Source organism: Girardinichthys multiradiatus, chromosome 23 (genome assembly GCF_021462225.1).
Source record: "Girardinichthys multiradiatus isolate DD_20200921_A chromosome 23, DD_fGirMul_XY1, whole genome shotgun sequence".
Lineage (NCBI taxonomy): Eukaryota > Metazoa > Chordata > Actinopteri > Cyprinodontiformes > Goodeidae > Girardinichthys > Girardinichthys multiradiatus.
This window is the reverse complement of record NC_061815.1, coordinates 43,167,800-43,187,390: the sequence shown is the minus strand read 5'-3', so window position 1 is coordinate 43,187,390 and position 19,591 is coordinate 43,167,800. Positions and strand designations below refer to the sequence as shown.

The 19,591-nt window shown below is 39.5% G+C and overlaps 1 protein-coding gene across 1 annotated transcript; it reads left to right on the top strand.

Annotated features, from left to right (window-relative positions):
• The first annotated feature begins 12,543 nt into the window (after positions 1-12,543).
• Positions 12,544-19,076, top strand: smu1a (SMU1 DNA replication regulator and spliceosomal factor a). Its single transcript, XM_047352615.1, has 12 exons — positions 12,544-12,664; positions 13,339-13,549; positions 13,776-13,928; positions 14,864-14,974; positions 15,090-15,218; positions 15,333-15,452; positions 15,556-15,672; positions 15,757-15,884; positions 15,995-16,121; positions 16,511-16,678; positions 16,763-16,915; positions 18,040-19,076. The coding sequence occupies exons 1-12, from the start codon at positions 12,639-12,641 to the stop codon at positions 18,136-18,138; spliced, it is 1,542 nt and encodes a 513-aa protein (XP_047208571.1). The 5' UTR covers positions 12,544-12,638; the 3' UTR covers positions 18,139-19,076.
• Positions 19,077-19,591: the final 515 nt, after the last annotated feature.

Below are 19,591 nucleotides of genomic sequence, written 5' to 3'. Positions count from 1 at the left end.
TGTAATTCTTAAGAGCTTTGAGCCCATAATCACAACACCAGAGGACATCTCTGATTTATATTCGTTAAATAATGATTTTTGCTTAAGAAATTATTTTCCTGATTTTTAATTATAATTTTTGATAAATATTAATTAATCAATAATCATAATCCTTACAGTGGTGATTGGGCGTCTTCCATCCTTCCAGAGGCGTCCGGCTGCCCCTCTGAAGTTGGAGCAGTGGCCGGGGCGTCAATGCGACCATCAGCGGAGACTGGAGCTGGAGCTTTGAGCTGACCTCCAGAAGCATGGATGAGTTCAGGAGCAGGAGCTGAGGCGTCACCGAGACCCTCAGTGGCATGAGCAGGAGCTGAGGCGTCGAGAAGACCCTCAATGGCGTGAGCAGGAGCTGAGGCGTTGAGAAGACCCTCAGTGGCGTGAGGAGGAGCTGAGGCATCGAGAAGACATTCAGTGGCGTGAGCAGGAGCTGGGGCGTCGAGTAAAACTGCCTTACTGCTGCCTCATAATTTTCCTCTACCTCTCTTACTTTCTCCATTAACTCAGGAGAAGGATGTAAAAGAACAGTTCTACCAAAACACTTGAGCTTGTGAGAGACATGGACTGGAGGGAGCGGAGACAGCATGGGCGGATCCACAGTGAGCCTGGGAGACCGTGCTGTGGCAGACGGAGGCGTGGGAAACACCGTTACAGCTGCCACAGCAGTGGACATGACAACCTCCTCCTTGACAGTTTGACAGAAAGGAGCCGCCCCACGCCGGCGTTTTCTGCAGTGGAAGGAAGACGTAGGCTTTGATGCCCAATGTTGGGAAGGACTGGAGGAGCGGGATCTTATGGGACCAGTACCCAGACAAGGAATCGCCAACCTGGAACCGTTGTAAGCCGACTGCGGCACAGACAGGTCCGCAGAACAGCACAGCGATTTCCCTGCCTCCTGAAACAGGTAGGTGAACAGGTCCTTGGCGCTTGCCTTTCATTCGTCTGCAAAGTCCGTGTTAAGCGGAAACACTCTGTCATGGCTGGTGTGGCGGAGGACCCCAGAATGCAGACGAGCAGGAAACATCCTAATGTAAAAGAAGATTTAATTAATGAAACTGACTCTAGCAGGTGGTGGCAAACACAGGCATGTGCAGGCAGGAAAGACAGGCTTGGCATGAACAGGTCAGACTTGGCAAAACAGGCTTTAAATAACCAAAGTGATTACAGAGTGAATGTTTGCGCGAGGAGTAAACAGATCGACGGTGTATGTATAAAACGTTGTACAGATGAACCGAGAAGACTGATTACATGATGCAGGTGGACCGAATGAAGCTGATTGCTATGGTTGACAGAGGCAGGGAGAAACAAAATGTAACTGGGCAAAACAGAAATCCAAAGATACAAAACTAATCAGGAAAACATAACATACAGAACATGAACAATACTACAAAACTAAAGCACAGCCTGGAAAACAGAAGCAAGATCCAAAAACATAAACTGGAAATAAGAATGACTAAGTAGAGTTGCAGCAAGAGGGTCTTGAGTTCAAATCACAGCCTGGGGTCTTTCTGTCTGCAGTTTTCATGTTCTCCTTGTCCGTGTGTGGATTGTACAGCTTTATCCCACAGCAAAAAAACAAACTAAACAAAAACATGAGAATTAGTTTTATTGGTCTCTCTAAATTGTTCTTAGGTAAGAGTGTGTGGGTACATGGTTATTTGTCCTTTGTGTTTTCCTATGGATTGATGGATGGATGGATGGATGGATGGATGGATGGATGGATGGACACAATATAAAACATATACACAGAACAGAGCAAACCTTTCAACCTTTGTGATAAAACAAAACAGCTTAATTGGGATTGGTGGCTGTCCTAAAATACACAACCTATCAATATTAAACGTTCATGTTTATCTTATCAATCCCTCAGACACCTTATGAAATACAGAATGTTTTTTGCAAAATTGTCTTTATTTGATGCTTGTAATGTTTAACAATGACACCATCTGACACCAGAACAATTTTCAGTAGGCCTTATTCAATTTAAGTACACAATAATCCAAGTAATTATAATTTTTTTTAGCTGTCCACAGAAAAGAAAACTTTTTCTGAAGATTTCTCTGCATCCCTACTCTACTTCTTTTCAAATACTATTTTTGTTACTTTTTCCCTCTACAATTTAATTTAATATAATTGAACAGCTAAAAACTCAAAAGTAGCATTGGAACCCAAAATGTTAAAAAAAACAAAAACATAAAAGCTTTTTTTATTATTTGCACAAATGCCCTGTATGTTTCTGAAATCCTTGCAGTGGGTAGTTAAATGAGCTGACAAACAAAAGGTCCCAGGTTGTAGACATGAGTCCAGTATCCAGTATCTGCACTCGTGTAAATCTACACGAGTGCAGATACTGGAACAAGCAAACGGTGGAACAAGATAGGCCTGTCAGTTAAAAGAGAAAGCTTAGCCCTCTCAGAACCATCCACTTGTGTCAGCTGCTTTTTCTCTGTAACAACAGAAAATAGATGCTGGAGCTATTCAGCTGAACAGAGGCAGCAGTATTCACTCAGTGAGTGGATTGCTTCTGTTTACATTGTCACTGGTGGAGATATGCCCTGCTGCTGTGTATCTCTCTGATCCAGACTGCGTAGCACTGACATGAATCAGTTCACATGTGAGCTGCCTGGTACATCATCTTACAGCCACAATCCCATTTCAAGGTTCATGTTTTATCACCTTGATGACCTGTAATTTATCTCGCTTCAATGCAAGCTCCTGTGAGATGAAAAAACCTGTTCAGAGTCTTTGTGTGGAGTTTTTTGCCTTCTTTCCACTGAAGAGTTCCTGCAATGCAGTATTGCACCTTTTTTTTGGTTCTGCGTCAGAAGATTTGGATTGTTCTGCCCCAGCCATGGATAAAACAAGGACTCTGAAATGTACACATAGATGCTCGTAGGAAACTCTGCACCTTTAAATACAGCATTACCCTATTCTTTGTCCAATCCAGGAAGGAGGAGTCACAGCTGGAATCGCAGTGATGTCATGCAGTAACTAACAAAAACACCTTCCCAGCTCCGCCTTGTTCTTTGTCCTGCTGCTTAGCAGCTACAGGAGAGGCAGCTCACAAAGCAGAATGTCCAACTTGCTGGCCGGCTGGACTTATTTCTCAAACTGGGATCCAAAGTAACTATGATCTGGTGTTCGAGTACCCGCCGATTGTGGAACATAAGGTTAAGTATGATCTCATGTTCGAGCACCCAGTGATCTTGCGAAATGGGTGATTTACTCAACCTTTGTGAGATTCTGCACAAAAGCAACCTGAGCCAGAGATGTCCCCAAATAAACATAGTCTCTAATCGAACCCATAGGCACGGTTTTCCCCATGGCCTGTCAAAGAATGCATCAGAATCGCAGCTCATTTCCAAATTCCTCAAGATTAAACATGGTTCTTAAACACATATCCACATTGAACTGTCATTTTATTGCATCAATTATATTGGTTCCCTTGTTCCTTTATTGGCACATGATTCATTAGTTTACTTTATTATTTTATATTGCCTGGTAGTTTAGATAGATTGTTCTAGCCTAGTAAAGAATTTCTTAATTGAAATATTTGGAGTTGAGTTGGAGTTGAATTGTTTTGTTAATAAATTCTTATATTTTGGAGAGAAGTTGTTATCACTTCATTCTATGTGTGCAGAGTTTGTTGTTCAGTAATGCCGGTGCTTAAATCACTCTTTCATCGATTGCTCTAATATCAGCCCATATTGGGCTGGTTTTCCCAGGACAATACTTGATGACCAAAATATTAAATAACATAAGCATCCTAATTGCAGAACAGGATAATAAGTGTAGATTTCTTACAGCAGCTAATCTTAAGGTCAGGACTCTGATCCAGATCTGGACTGAAGAGCAAGTCAACCCAGACCTAGTTCACAATCTCAGCAAAGGCACAACTATGTGGACGGGACGTGGGCACTTTCACCCTCGAATTTAATATAATGGTCAAAGCAAAGGACTTTGTTAAAGAAGCAGAAGAAACGCTCTTCCCAAACCCCAAAGAGAGTATGTTATGTGCCAGAATATCAACCAGTCCCATCAAAACAAAGATGAAACAGCTGCGGTTACACTTGTTAGGTTTTGTTAGAGCATAATAACAACAATCTAAAACCCAATCCTGGAGCAGAGAAGTCTATCCAGAAACTTAAAGAACAAAACAGAAACCAAACAGGACAGAAAAGCCTCCCAAACATCATTATTGGTGATCGAGTCAGGTAGTACACAGTCAAGATACTTTTGTAAAACATGAATCTGCATGAAATGCAGTCTAAATATGAAATTTACATCTGCAGAGTTTTTATTTCCCAAAAACGATTGTTTCTTTACCTTGATATAAAACATGCTGCTGTTTTTGTTCCAAAAATGCTTATGCATATCTGAAGTACAGTAAACAAGTAGCAGCTTTACAAAAACTTTGAATTTAATCCCAATTAAACTGGGTTCTTTTGAATTAAACTACCTCATTGGCAAAGTTTTATATTCTTAACTCTTAATTTGAACATTGCTCACAAAATTAGAGTGCTGTTCCTACTTTGTATACTTTGTATATATATATATATATATATATACAGGTCCTTCTCAAAATATTAGCATATTGTGATAAAGTTCATTATTTTCCATAATGTCATGATGAAAATTTAACATTCATATATTTTAGATTCATTGCACACTAACTGAAATATTTCAGGTCTTTTATTGTCTTAATATGGATGATTTTGGCATACAGCTCATGAAAACCCAAAATTCCTATCTCACAAAATTAGCATATCATTAAAAGGGTCTCTAAACGAGCTATGAACCTAATCATCTGAATCAACGAGTTAACTCTAAACACCTGCAAAAAATTCCTGAGGCCTTTAAAACTCCCAGCCTGGTTCATCACTCAAAACCCCAATCATGGGTAAGACTGCCGACCTGACTGCTGTCCAGAAGGCCACTATTGACACCCTCAAGCAAGAGGGTAAGACACAGAAAGAAATTTCTGAACGAATAGGCTGTTCCCAGAGTGCTGTATCAAGGCACCTCAGTGGGAAGTCTGTGGGAAGGAAAAAGTGTGGCAGAAAACGCTGCACAACAAGAAGAGGTGACCGGAGCCTGAGGAAGATTGTGGAGAAGGGCCGATTCCAGACCTTGGGGGACCTGTGGAAGCAGTGGACTGAGTCTGGAGTAGAAACATCCAGAGCCACCGTGCACAGGCATGTGCAGGAAATGGGCTACAGGTGCCGCATTCCCCAGGTCAAGCCACTTTTGAACCAGAAACAGCGGCAGAAGCGCCTGACCTGGGCTACAGAGAAGCAGCACTGGACTGTTGCTCAGTGGTCCAAAGTACTTTTTTCGGATGAAAGCAAATTCTGCATGTCATTCGGAAATCAAGGTGGCAGAGTCTGGAGGAAGACTGGGGAGAAGGAAATGCCAAAATGCCAGAAGTCCAGTGTCAAGTACCCACAGTCAGTGATGGTCTGGGGTGCCGTGTCAGCTGCTGGTGTTGGTCCACTGTGTTTTATCAAGGGCAGGGTCAATGCAGCTAGCTATCAGGAGATTTTGGAGCACTTCATGCTTCCATCTGCTGAAAAGCTTTATGGAGATGAAGATTTCATTTTTCAGCACGACCTGGCACCTGCTCACAGTGCCAAAACCACTGGTAAATGGTTTACTGACCATGGTATCACTGTGCTCAATTGGCCTGCCAATTCTCCTGACCTGAACCCCATAGAGAATCTGTGGGATATTGTGAAGAGAACGTTGAGAGACTCAAGACCCAACACTCTGGATGAGCTAAAGGTCGCTATCGAAGCATCCTGGGCCTCCATAAGACCTCAGCAGTGCCACAGGCTGATTGCCTCCATGCCACGCCGCATTGAAGCAGTCATTTCTGCAAAAGGATTCCCGACCAAGTATTGAGTGCATAACTGTACATGATTATTTGAAGGTTGACGTTTTTTGTATTAAAAACACTTTTCTTTTATTGGTCGGATGAAATATGCTAATTTTGTGAGATAGGAATTTTGGGTTTTCATGAGCTGTATGCCAAAATCATCCGTATTAAGACAATAAAAGACCTGAAATATTTCAGTTAGTGTGCAATGAATCTAAAATATATGAATGTAAAATTTTCATCATGACATTATGGAAAATAATGAACTTTATCACAATATGCTAATATTTTGAGAAGGACCTGTATACACACAGTACAGACCAAAGGTTTGGACACACCTTCTCATTCAAAGAGCTTTCTTTATTTTCTGACTGATTATATACTGAACAAAAAATTGTGAAACAACTGAAAATATGTCTTATATTCTAGGTTCTTCAAAGTAGCCACCTTTTGCTTTGATTAATGCTCCACACACTCTTGGCATTCTGTTGATGAGCTTCAAGAGGTAGTCACTTGAAATGGTTTTCCAACAGTTTTGAAGGAGTTCCCAGAGATGCTTAGCACTTGTTGGCCCTTATGCCTTCACTCTGCGGTCCAGCTCACCCCAAACCATCCCGATTGAGTTCAGGTCCGGTGACTGTGGAGGCCAGGTCATCTGGCGCAGCACCCCATCACTCTTTTTCTTGGTCAAATAGCCCTTACACAGCCTGGAGGTGTGTTTGGGGTCATTATCCTGTTGAAAAATAAATGATGGTCCAACTAAACGCAAACCGGATGGAATAGCATGCCGCTGCAAGATGCTGTGGTAGCCATGCTGGTTCAGTATGCCTTCAATTTTGAATAAATCCCCAACAGTGTCACCAGCAAAGCACCCCCACACCATCACACCTCCTCCTTCATGCTTCACGGTGGGAACCAGGCATGTAGAGTCCATCCGTTGACCTCTTCTGCGCCGCACAAAGACACGTCCTCAGCAGAGGTGACTCTTGGTCTTCCTTTCCTGGAGCGGTCCTCATGTGAGCCAGTTTCTTTGTAGCGCTTGATGGTTTTTGTGAGTGCATTTGGGGACACTTTCAAAGTTTTCCCAATTGTTCGGACTGACTGACCTTCATTTCTTAAAGTAATAATGGCCACTCGTTTTTCTTTACTTAGCTGCTTTTTTCTTGCCATAATACAAATTCTAACAGTCAGTAGGACTATCAGCTGTGTACTGTATCCACCTCCTGAACAACTCAACTGATGGTCCCAACCCCATTTATAAGGGTTGAAATTCCATTTATTAAACCTGATAGGACACACCTGTGAAATGAAAACCATTTCAGGTGACTACCTCTTGAAGCTCATCAACATTATGCCAAGAGTGTGTGGAGCAGTAATCAAAGCAAAAGGTGGCTACTTTGAAGAACCTAGAATATAAGACATATTTTCAGTTGTTTCACATTTTTTGTTCAGTATATAATTCCTCATGTGTTAATTCATAGTTTTGATGCCTTCAGTGTGAAGCTACAATATTCATAGTCATGAAAATAAAGACAACTCTTTGAATGAGAAGGTGTGTCCAAACTTTTGGTCTGTACTGTATATATATAAATATAAATATATCCTCACAATTTCTGTCCCAGAATTTCATTTTGGCTTTCCAGTAGATCGACTGAGAATAATGGATGTCATTATAACAGATGCTTAAACATCCTGTGGGAAAATCGTGATTTACAACTTAGCCCTCCACCAGCTCTATGTTTATAGGTCTACATTTTACCCACACTAACTGCCTGATTGCCTCTACAAACTGCCACTTGTGAATCAAGGGCTGACTGACTGGAGCAAAAATCAGCTATTAACATGTAGCTACAAGAAGCTTCTTAGTAACAAATCAATGGACTCTTGCTCATTGTATTCTCCAGGTACACTCAAGAACAAAGCTCTCAAAAAGACACAAATAAACCCCTAAAAAGCAAGAATACTTTATTATCAGATCTTTTTCATTCAGATTTCAGTGGGTCTCTGCAGGAGCTAGTTTCTGAGCTGATTATAGAATGAGCAGTACTCTAAAATAAATAAACAATTTAACTTGTATGCACTATACGAGTTGACATTACAGAATCATGATAGAAATGGAAATAAATAAAGCATGAGAGTGGGTTTATATGTTTCCCTCTAAGGCCAACCAATCAGTTTTCCAATCTTCAGCATAAGATATGATTACATTGTTTTGCATTTTCCCTCAGCAGCTTGAATGTGGTCTTTTTATCTCTGAGACCTTCTATGTAGCAAAAACTAAAGTGTGGGCTACATCTTTTATTCCTTATTGGGATTTCTGTGAAGTATTTCAATCTGCATAAGGAAAAAAGCATCATGTTTCTTACAAAAAGCCAATAAAAGAAATTCAAACATTAATGAACCACAAAGAAAAATTACAATGAAGTAAACAAATGTTATGGACCACCTCCAGCTTTATTTAACCGAGGAATATTTGTTTCTAACTTTGAAGTTCTTTGGCAAAACAAAATTAAATCCAAGATATTTGAAGCTTTTCCTGTAAGAAAGATTTCTGTGCAAACTGCTTACAGTGAAACACTGTGAAGTCTTCATAATGTTTGCAGCAGTGTTCCTGCAAAGTGCAGATGCACTTTAATTTCATAAAAATCATCTAAAATATATATTCACTGATAAAATAAAACCAAGGAGCAGCAATAATGGAGACAGAACATTGAAAATGTATGATTTATATTATAATTCATGTACTTTAGACATTCAAAAAGGTCAAAAATGTCAACTTTGATTCAAAAAGCAAACTGAAGGCTTTAATCTGTTATATAACATTATGCATGCATAACACATGATTTAAACTATTCTGAATTTCTTTATATTTGACTTCCAATGAACTTGGCCTTCTTTTAAAAATCTAAAAATATCTACATCAGTAGTTCTTTTAATTTCTTTCATTAATCTTTGGTCTGTCCTTGTGTCTGACTATGACAGCATATCGTTGAGGTAATGCTTAAAAATGTAGAAAAAACAGGGAGTTGGAAGGTATTTGAGTCCTTCAGAAGTGGGAACATTTCCCTTTTTTTAATCACCTTATTAATTCTGAAATAATGTTCTCTGTCTGTCAAACAAGAGCTGTGTTTAAATTCTCAGCAAAAATCAAACTTGATCACAGTGAAGGTTGTACCTTGCTAGTGATGCCCTTTGTCATCTGTTATCATTGCAGTTTTGATGGACAGAACTTCAAGATGTAGCCATGGATAGGATCACGCCTGATTTGGTGCCATCAAGCATTGACCTTCAGAAGACACTGGAGTGGTTCACAGAGGTTTTTCAACTGGAGAAAATGAGTGCTGTTCTCTTCATGTCTGAGGGTTCAGTCTCTGCCCCAAATAGATGAGTTCAAATTTCTTGGTGTCTTGTTCTCTAGTGATGGTAGGATGGAGCAAGAGATGGATAGATGGAGTGGGGGCTCATCTGCAGTGAAGTGGGTGCTGATCCAGTTTTCTCAAATTTACCAGTCCATCTACTTTTTAACCCTGATGGTCATGACGTCTGAATCATGACCAAAAGAGCAGGATCCAGATATAAGCGATTGTAATGAGATTCATCTGAGTAGCTAAGAGCAGAGCTGCTGCTTTTCTGCATTAAAAGTTAGTTGGTGTGGTTCAGGGGTCTAAGAATAACTCCTGGAAGGCTCCCTTTGGATGCTTTCTAAGCACATTTCTCTGGAAGGAGACCCTGTGACTCTATAACCCCTTTGAGCTAGGATAAGCCTTGGCAGAAGGATTTCTGGGTTTCTTTAGTGGACATCTTACCTCTTGAGCCTGAACTCAGTTACGTGGAAGACAATGCACATTTAAAAGCAATTTTTGGGAGTTCACGTTGTGGGACGCTCATCTCTTTATATTCTGCTGCACAAAATCTGCAATTTATGATTTTTTTAAAGCAGTCTTGATCAATATTCCTTTTAAAAGATCTGTCAAAGATTTCCATTAAATTTTCATTAAAGGATCAATAGATTTTTTTTTTTACTGTTTTAGTTGGAGTTTTAATAAAATTAAAATTTCACTGTTTCATTATTAAATTTAGATTTTTTCTTGTTGCTTCTAATAGTTAATGAAGGCTCAACTGAAATGACCATACTGATGCAAAGATTGTTCCCTGTTCTGGTTCATTCACATCCAAATCATTCTCCTCCAGCAGCATTTTACGTGTGATCCTCTCTTTATCTGACAAGGTGTTTTAAAAATTAACTGTAAAATGTACGTATCTGTTTTTCTTATTACAATAAATCCTGCTGAAACTCGTCTATAATTTTGAGTGATGTTTCCCGTATGGTTCGATTCCATTTTCTAGTATCTTCCTGTTTTTTGGGTTTTAAATCATTTATTTGTCTTTAAAAAATTGGGGGGGGGGGGGTGTTAATTGGAAAGAAAACCACCAAGAACACGTTTCATGTTTAGCAGTGCTGCCACACGTATGGTTTGTTTATGTCACCTTGATAACGTGGACTATCTGTACATTCCATAAAAACAATTTCTCTCCCCTGCGTTCCGAACAAACTTTAAAACCACATCTAACCCTGTTGATGTATATACCCTCCACTTCCTCTTCAGGCTCATCCATTTCTCCTGCTGCCGGCCCCGCAGCACTGTCATCTATTGATTCATTCATCTATTCATCTCTTAAAGAAGCTGCTGCACTTTGATTTGTTGTTGAGGAAGTTTCAGCTCAACAGTTTAGATCACATATGTATTTATAAACTGTTTGACTCATAAATTCGGCAATCTGGTAAACTGCTTCATTGTGCTTCTTTTGCTATCTAATTATGAAGTAAAGATCTGATTTTATTATAATCAAAACTGGCACCTCACATGAATTTAGAATCATGTTTTGTTTTTCCCACAAAGGAGGAAGCGATTAAATTACAGCCATTTGTTCTACCGTCAGTCTTCCTGTGGGGTGGCAGCTACCTCATTGGCAAGCATTCTCCAAACAGATCATGCTTTGTCATGAGAGAATAGTGCAGAAAATACATTGATGGGTTTTACTCTGCCTTCATGTTAATGTATTCTAAGTCACTGGGGTGTTATGGTAGTGTGCTACTCTTCATCACTCATCCCCTCTTCATCCTCTCTGTTGCTCCTCATTACGTACCAATATATTTCTCGATCTGCAAAGACAAATAAAACCAGCCAAGCTGTGCCGTGTTCTTGTTGCCAGATTCACTTCCATTGTGGATGGGGCTCACAGTAGGATTATGTCATGATTGCCCAAAACACTCAAACCCTGCAGATTGAAGTGGTGCATTATCATAACCTTGAAAGACCTTCACTGGCAGAGAAAAAAAGAGTCAAGAGGGCCTCTGTGTCATAACTGTGCAGACAGCAGCCCCTATTGATCATGCAGAGAAACAAACAACTACATTACAAAAGAAAAAGACAATGGCTACACACTCTAATAACTATATACTATATACAACTATATGTTTACGGAAATTATATTTTATGTTGTCTATTGATAACAGCTGGCTATACAACCCTGTTCATGATTTGATTAAACAAAGTAATTCAGGATTGATTCCAAATGTACTGCTAATTTATTAGTAGCATGTTAAAAGAAGACATGTTAATGTAATTTTAAAAGACACACCCTATTCTTGCTGGTTTTTTAGAAGACAGTCAGGTCACAGGCCAAATGACAGTCTCATTTACAGCGCCCGACACAAATATTAGCACCATGGTGAAAATCCTTAAAACTCTTAGAATACTGTAAATTCTCCTTTTAACTTCACACTGAAAATTTTAGAAAAAATCCAACCTAATTTGAAAATGTGTATTAAGTGGGGACAAATACCCCAAAAAAAGTAATTGGTGTTATGTCTGATTCATTGATTCATTGATTCATTGTATCAATCAATTTTATACATTTTATTTTGTAAGTATGTCTATTGGTTTTCAGCCTTGGCTCCTTTTCTCAGAATTAATGTATGTTTTATGTATCTCCACGGTTAATTGTATGAGAGCGATACATCAATTTTATGAAGAAATGTCAAAGAGGGAAGAATGTGATTTTGCTGACAAGCAATACACATCTCTATATAAAACAGGGATAATAATAATAATTTCTCACCGGTCAGTAAGTCTACCCATCAGAAGTTATTGGGCAGAGCGACCACTGCCACGTTCAATATAATTGGTCTACAGTTGTGTTGCTGTTCATATTAACAAAGGAAATTGTGTATTTGACAAGCTGCAATGACAGTTTATTTCATGGTACATTGCAGCACAGGAACCTTAAATTAATTAAATATTGAAATAATTATACAGCTTTAACACTGAATACCTTTAAAAAATGTAATTATGATTTTCACATATAATTAACCAATTACATAATTATTTTATTCAATTTAGATTTTTCCCATTTCTATCTACCTAATTTTTGAAATATTTAAATACTCATGAACATTTTTATTCATTTAATGCATTGTGCCTATTGTATAAATAACTATATACTTCCTATTTAATTGTTACATGGGGGCTCTTTTGGCACTCAATCGAGGTCAGGTGAAGGTCTCTTAAAAATTATTAATTTTGTTGTCACATAAAAAATTCGACTACGCTTACAGCTTTTATTTTGAAGGACCACTGCTCGATCCATAACTTCCGTGTATCTTCTTCGTGTTTCTCTTGTGCGGTAGGAGTGTGTTGTGACTACTTCTTCGAAATAAATAACCATGTCTATTGAAGTGGAATCTGCTGAGTAAGTAGTCTGCCGGATAATAGTTAACTTCCATGTGTTTTATGAAACTTTGCAGGATAATAAACGTTTGTTAAATTCTAAAATTTAAGCTGAGGCCTCTCTCATCCCATGCTGTTGAACACCGAGCTACGTTAGCAACCACAGCTAACATGCTAACTGTTTTAACCACTGATATCCTCCTCGTTAGCTGGCCAGGGTAGAATGTTTTGTTCATTAAAGTGCAGGAATGGCTTTTAGACTATTAACCCGTTTTACATTTATAGTAATTAACATGCATCCGCAATTTTGCAAAAGGGAATGAAGCTAAAGTTAGCATCAGTTAGCGTTTCGCTCCTTCAACCATAAATTGTCAAACTTGGACAGGTTTGTAGGTTTTACAGACAATGTCAAGCAACGTCTGCTCAGTTTGGCCTAAATATGTAGACATATTGTTCTGTTATATGATGTGCTCTATAATTCCTTAATGTATCTGTTAAATAGAAATATGCACTTATCTGAAAAGAAATGCTCCTTTAAACTTTGGTTAAATAAACATAAATTCATGCTGGAGACGTTTTGAGGAAGGAGATTCGTTAAGGAAGGATTATTACCGGTGTATATCAGTTTAAAATTGCTACAATTAATGTGCTGAGTTCATGAATCAGTTATCACCGGTATAATTTCTTTCTTCCCAGCGTGGTCCGTCTGATTATGCAGTATTTGAAGGAAAACAATCTGCACCGAACCCTGGCCACGCTGCAGGAGGAGACAACGGTGTCTCTAAATACAGTGGACAGCATAGAGAGCTTTGTGGCAGACATCAACAGTGGCCACTGGGATACCGTCCTGCAAGCCATCCAGTCCCTCAAGCTACCAGATAAGACCTTGATAGATCTTTATGAACAGGTGAATTTTGGATCAGTTAGTTAGTATTATAATGCTCCTCTTCCATTCTACAGCATCTTTCAGAATGTTCAGAGATATATTGTTTTTAATGGTTCTTGCACATTTTAAACCAATTACAGATGTTCTAATGTTTTAGTGCATCATCTTCAAGTCAGAATTTATCTATTATGCTAAATCTATTTTTGAAAAGGACATATTTTAACTGGGATATCCGTGTGCTGACTAGGTTGTCTTGGAGCTTATTGAGCTTAGAGAGCTTGGTGCTGCCCGTTCGCTCCTCAGACAGACCGATCCCATGATCATGTTGAAACAGACGCAGCCAGAGCGATACATCCACCTGGAGAACCTGCTAGCTCGCTCCTACTTTGATCCCAGAGAGGTGAGTTCATAGTACATGTGCATCAGTATGCAGCATGTTTTTTTTATTCCTGCAGTATTGGATTAGTGTCACTAAATACTAGGGAAAGATTTTCTGTTGCTCTATCCAGCAGTTTGTCATGTCTGTCAAGCCACCTGTTTGTCTACCCATCCATCCATCCACCTGTCCATCTAACCGTCGATCCATAGGCATAGCCATCTTTCTGTTCATCCTTCCACACATCTATCTATCCCTCAAAGCTTCGCTTAACCTGCGGCAACGAGGGGAAATGAAATATTCTCCACCTCGAAAGACCTATCCAGTGTCACTCTGCTCACTCTCCATGTTTCAATATGTCAAAATAAGCTAGCTGCCACTTTCCCTCGTCCTCCTGACCATATCCCCTGCTTAACCCCCTCCACTTGGCCGTGCCCCTCAGAGTCTATTGGCACCACCTACTTTGTTGACATCTTTCAAAATTTGTCTGGGACCAGTTTTATTTACACTTTTACCTCTTTGCCCACTGGCTCCATTTAACCCCGCTCTGCTCCACTCCACTCGGCTCGGCTGTGTGAACGTTTTCATTACTGTTTTTTTCCATACCGGTACCTACTTTTTAGGTCCATGCTCCTGAGCAGGTACGGTTGGTCCCCTACTTATTGGTTTGCTCTAATAAATGTTCAGATATTGTCATATTGTAATTAAGCATGTTTGCTCTTAAATAGAAAGAACCCTGTGCCTTCCTAAAATGCGGCTGTGGTATGGAAAATGGTATCAAATGTCGAGGATTTTTATACTTCTATACACAATATCCATATTTTGGTTTTTTTACATTTATATGTACACTTTAGAAATTGGCCACAAATTGACCGAGTAATCCAGACAATAAACTGCTGGAAAGTGATTAATTCTGCAGCATTTACTTTTTTAACTTATTTGGATGGAATTCTGTCCAGGCTTACCCAGATGGCAGCAGTAAAGAGAAGCGACGCGCGGCCATCGCTCAGGCTCTGGCAGGAGAGGTCAGCGTGGTGCCACCCTCCCGTCTCATGGCTCTGCTGGGACAAGTCAGTAACCTTAAAACCTGTCTGAGCCTTGAAAAGCCTGCCACAGATGAGGCTAATATAAACCATTATTTACTCTTACGCTGACATTTCACAACTCTTAATGTCCTTTCTTCAGTCTCTGAAGTGGCAGCAGCATCAAGGTCTCCTGCCGCCTGGTATGACCATTGACTTGTTCAGGGGTAAAGCGGCTGTGAAAGACGTAGAGGAGGAGCGCTTCCCCACTCAGTTGAGCAGGCATATAAAGGTACCCATGCTGTCTAAAATATGACTTGCAGATTGGGTTACAATGGTCCCCTTACTAATCAAAACTGTTCATTCAACTAAGCTGTGGTGTAAGTTGTTTTTTCCCTCTTTGCAGTTTGGACAGAAATCTCATGTGGAATGTTCTAGATTCTCCCCCGATGGTCAGTATCTGGTCACTGGTTCTGTAGATGGTTTCATTGAAGTCTGGAACTTCACCACTGGAAAAATCAGGAAGGTACAAAAATCTTCAGAATTATAATTCGAACAAACAAAATGTATATTTATGCACCTTCTGCAAAAATAATTTTTTGACTTGATTTAATTTGTCTGTTATCCAGGATCTGAAATATCAGGCTCAAGATAACTTCATGATGATGGATGATGCTGTGCTGTGTATGTGCTTCAGTCGAGATACCGAGATGTTAGCAACAGGAGCCCAGGATGGAAAAATCAAGGTCACTCATCATTCCTATGTTGCATTTTGGGGTCATTTCTGTCATTCTGAGTCATCATTAGATGCTTTGCATACTTGTATGTAGGTGTGGAAGATCCAGAGTGGTCAATGTCTGAGAAGATTTGAGCGTGCCCACAGCAAAGGAGTAACCTGTGTGAGTTTCTGTAAAGACACCAGCCAGCTGCTCAGCGCCTCCTTCGACCAGACCATCAGGTAAACTCTCATCTAAGCTAACCTTTCTCTTCACTCCAAACGCTCAAATGGCATTGTAGTCTTTGTTGAACACACACGCTTAACTTTTCTTTGTTTTTGTTTGGCACAAGAATCCATGGACTGAAATCCGGTAAATCGCTAAAGGAGTTCCGCGGCCACGCCTCGTTCGTCAACGAAGCCACATTTACCCCAGATGGCCATCACATCATCAGTGCTTCCTCAGATGGAACAGTTAAAGTGAGATATTAAAAAAAAAATTATTTTAGGTTTCTACAAACTAGGGAAAATTGAAAGATTTAATTTGGTTTTCCTGGTCTGTATATTTATGGACAGAGAAAATATGGGATAGAAAATACAGAAGAAGTTATGGTGGTGGAATTGGACCCACTACTTTGTGATCGTGTGAGCGCTGTTGAAATATAATCCATAAGTCCTTAGTAAACCAAAAAAAAAAAATGGGCTAAAAAGCACTGAGAACTTGAGTCTGAAAAGCATGGCAGGTTTTCTCTTGAACTTAACTGGATCTAACCTGCATCATCCACTCCACCTCCTCCATATTGTCATACTTTTCCTTGTTTTTCTGTTTGTTTGTTGTTGTGTTTTGTTTTTTCTGTTTTTATTTTTAGGTGTGGAACGTGAAGACCACAGAGTGCACCAGCACTTTCAAGCCTCTTGGCGCATCAGCTGGAACAGACATCACAGTCAACAACGTCCTTCTGCTGCCCAAGAACCCAGAACATATTGTAGTGTGTAACCGCTCCAATACAGTGGTCATCATGAACATGCAGGGACAGGTCTGTCAAGAGTTTTAAATATGTAATTATATTTTTAGTTGTGTTTTTACATGTGAGCAGTTTAGCTTATTTGTCTGAAAACAGATCGTGAGGAGCTTCAGCTCCGGTAAGAGGGAAGGCGGTGACTTTGTGTGCTGCTCTCTGTCGCCCCGCGGCGAGTGGATCTACTGCGTAGGTGAAGACTTTGTGCTGTACTGCTTCAGCACCGTCACAGGCAAACTGGAGAGAACGCTGACGGTACGATGCTGCACGCAAACACAGATCAAAGAGTCCAAAAATATCACAACACATCCCCTCCACAGTTTCTGGTGCTACTTCTGTCAGGCAAATATTCAAACAGGTACTGATGGTGAGAGTTTATCCTGCAGGATGCAAACACATACTGATTAATGCTCTAGGTTGAACTATAATTATTCATTTTCTGAATGAATCTTATTGTTCTTTAGTGGTTGCCTAAATGTTTGACTTTTTCCAACTTGTTTTTTAGGTAGTTTTAACAATAGAGTTAAATGTGCGCGGGAACCCTGGTATATTTCTGTTTTTAGGATCTGTGTATATCTAGAACTGCGTTGCACTCATCAGAACACCTTTATGCTTTTTTATGTTCTGTATAGAAGGTGCAGATAGTTTCTGTAGCTTTTTTTTATCAGCTCCGTCAATTCTTGATTTTATCATTTTAGATGAAGCTTTCTTTTGATTCTTCAATTACTGACTGAAAAACCACAGATCTATGGATTCTCAAACACCTTGAAAGGTTTCTTGGATAAATATTAGCCAGGTGATAACCGAACAGGGGATATCAGGACCAGCGTTCACTTCCTCACTCCCCACAGTCATCAGTGAGTCTTGGCTTCCCATCACGTACTCGCTGGTTTACCAATATTTTGTCTTACTACTGCTGATTGATATTGACCAGTGCAGACTGGGAAACACCCTATTAGAGCTGTCATTTTGGAGATCATCTGATCCAGTCACCAAGCCAGTTCTTGTCAAACTGGCTCAAATCTTTATTCCTTCTCATTTATCCTGTTTCACATCATTTTGAGGACAAAATGTTCAGTTTCTGCCTAATATACCCCATTCATTTACAGGTGCCAATGCGAAGAGGTAATTGGTGTTACACTCTTCACCTGTCATAATGTTTTGCCTGTTCAGTATATAACGAAAATGGATAAAATCTTGATGTCTTTTCACATCTTCTATCCATCTTTTAGGGCACTCATCCAAAACCTGACTACTGCTTAAGTGAAATGAAAAATATGTTGGAGCCCTGCTGTGCCTTTTTGCCATATTGAGGTTCTGCTCTAAGGGAAGTGGCTGAAATCTTCTAGTTGTTCTCATCCTGCTGCTGTCTTCTTCAGGTCCACGAGAAGGATGTGATTGGAATTGCCCACCACCCCCACCAGAACCTGATCGCCACCTACAGCGAGGATGGCCTGCTGAAACTCTGGAGACCTTGAACCATCTTTAGGAGAGGGACCTGGACATTCCCAATCTTCCCATTTCGTTTTGTTTTTGTAATTTCTTTGCTCTGGTCAATCCTTCCCAGATTCAAATGGACTTCAAACAGATGTACAAGAGAACCAGCAGTCTTTCACACTCAGAATAATAGAAATGTGGTTAATTAAAAACAGAGTGTACAGTTTTTTAAGTTGTTTTTGTATCATTAAAATTTGGCAGCTTATGTCATTTTATTGTAGTAGTAGTAGTGGGACTTGAGTTCTTTTAGACAAAGACATGTTTTAAAGTTTTTCAGTTGATGTCACATTTAAATAACATCTACCAATATAATATGTATCTGAGTCAAGCAGCGTTTGCTTTAATGAGATGCAGATTATACATTTGTCAGCAAAGGTACCGAGATATTACGGAAACTAGAAATAACACCTTCAGTTGTAGGGAAATGTTCTCCCAAAATCAAACAAAAACTCCTGGTTTTTACATTTTCACTTTCTGTTAAACTAAAAAGATCCCATTGGTCTCTGCCCGAGCTTAAACGGCCTTTACTTTTCTGGATTAACAAGTTGGCTTGTTAGAGAAATGGACTTTAGTCTTGTTTTAAAAATCCCACACTTTTGAAAATATTTTCCAGTAAAAAAAATTGGTCTTTTTATTCTTTATCTTTAAGAAGACTTCTGTCTTCTGTTTTATTGTCCCACGTTTGGTAACAGCTGGACAGGAGCTCCTCACATTAAAATAGGTTTTAATCCCTTAAACTCAAGAGATGATAGTAAGAAGGCTTGCTCAGTGTGGAGAAATGTGAAGGTTTTCATATGTATTTAGGAAATTTCTTCAAAATTTGATGAGATGAGGTCTTAAAAATCTACTGAAACTACAAATGTCACATGTAACATTTTTCTGTCTGTGCCATTAAAACCATCTAAGCTGAACAGTAAAATGTGTGACTGGTGAATAATCAACGCAGAACTGGAAGAGAGGGCTCTAACATTTATTTTGGTCAAGTATTAAATCATTTTTAAAGCTTTGAATGAGCCTGTAAAGCATGTTTAAACTTTCTAAGTCAGGCTTTGCCCCGTGTTTGCCTGGAAAAAAAAGGGACTCCACATTCATGAAGAGGAGGTGGAATTTAAACCCAAAACAAACCGGTCCACTGATTCTTAATGCAGCTGCTGTCCAGAGACCAGTGTCAAGCTTTTCAGCAGAAGCTTCAAAATAAAAGCCTGAGTTTGAGCAAACGCGTTTGTCTTCAAGCTTTTAATGTTTTTAAAAGCCATTTGAACTTTATCTGAACCAAAATTTAAGCACTGTGAGTCATTTTTGGATTTTTACTCTTTTTGAAGAGAAATGGCTTTGGTACGCATAAAACTACACCTTTTATGATTGATAGATGGCTAGTCTGTACCAGGTAAAATAATTAGTGTACTGAGCTTTATTTATTGACTAAACTCAAGT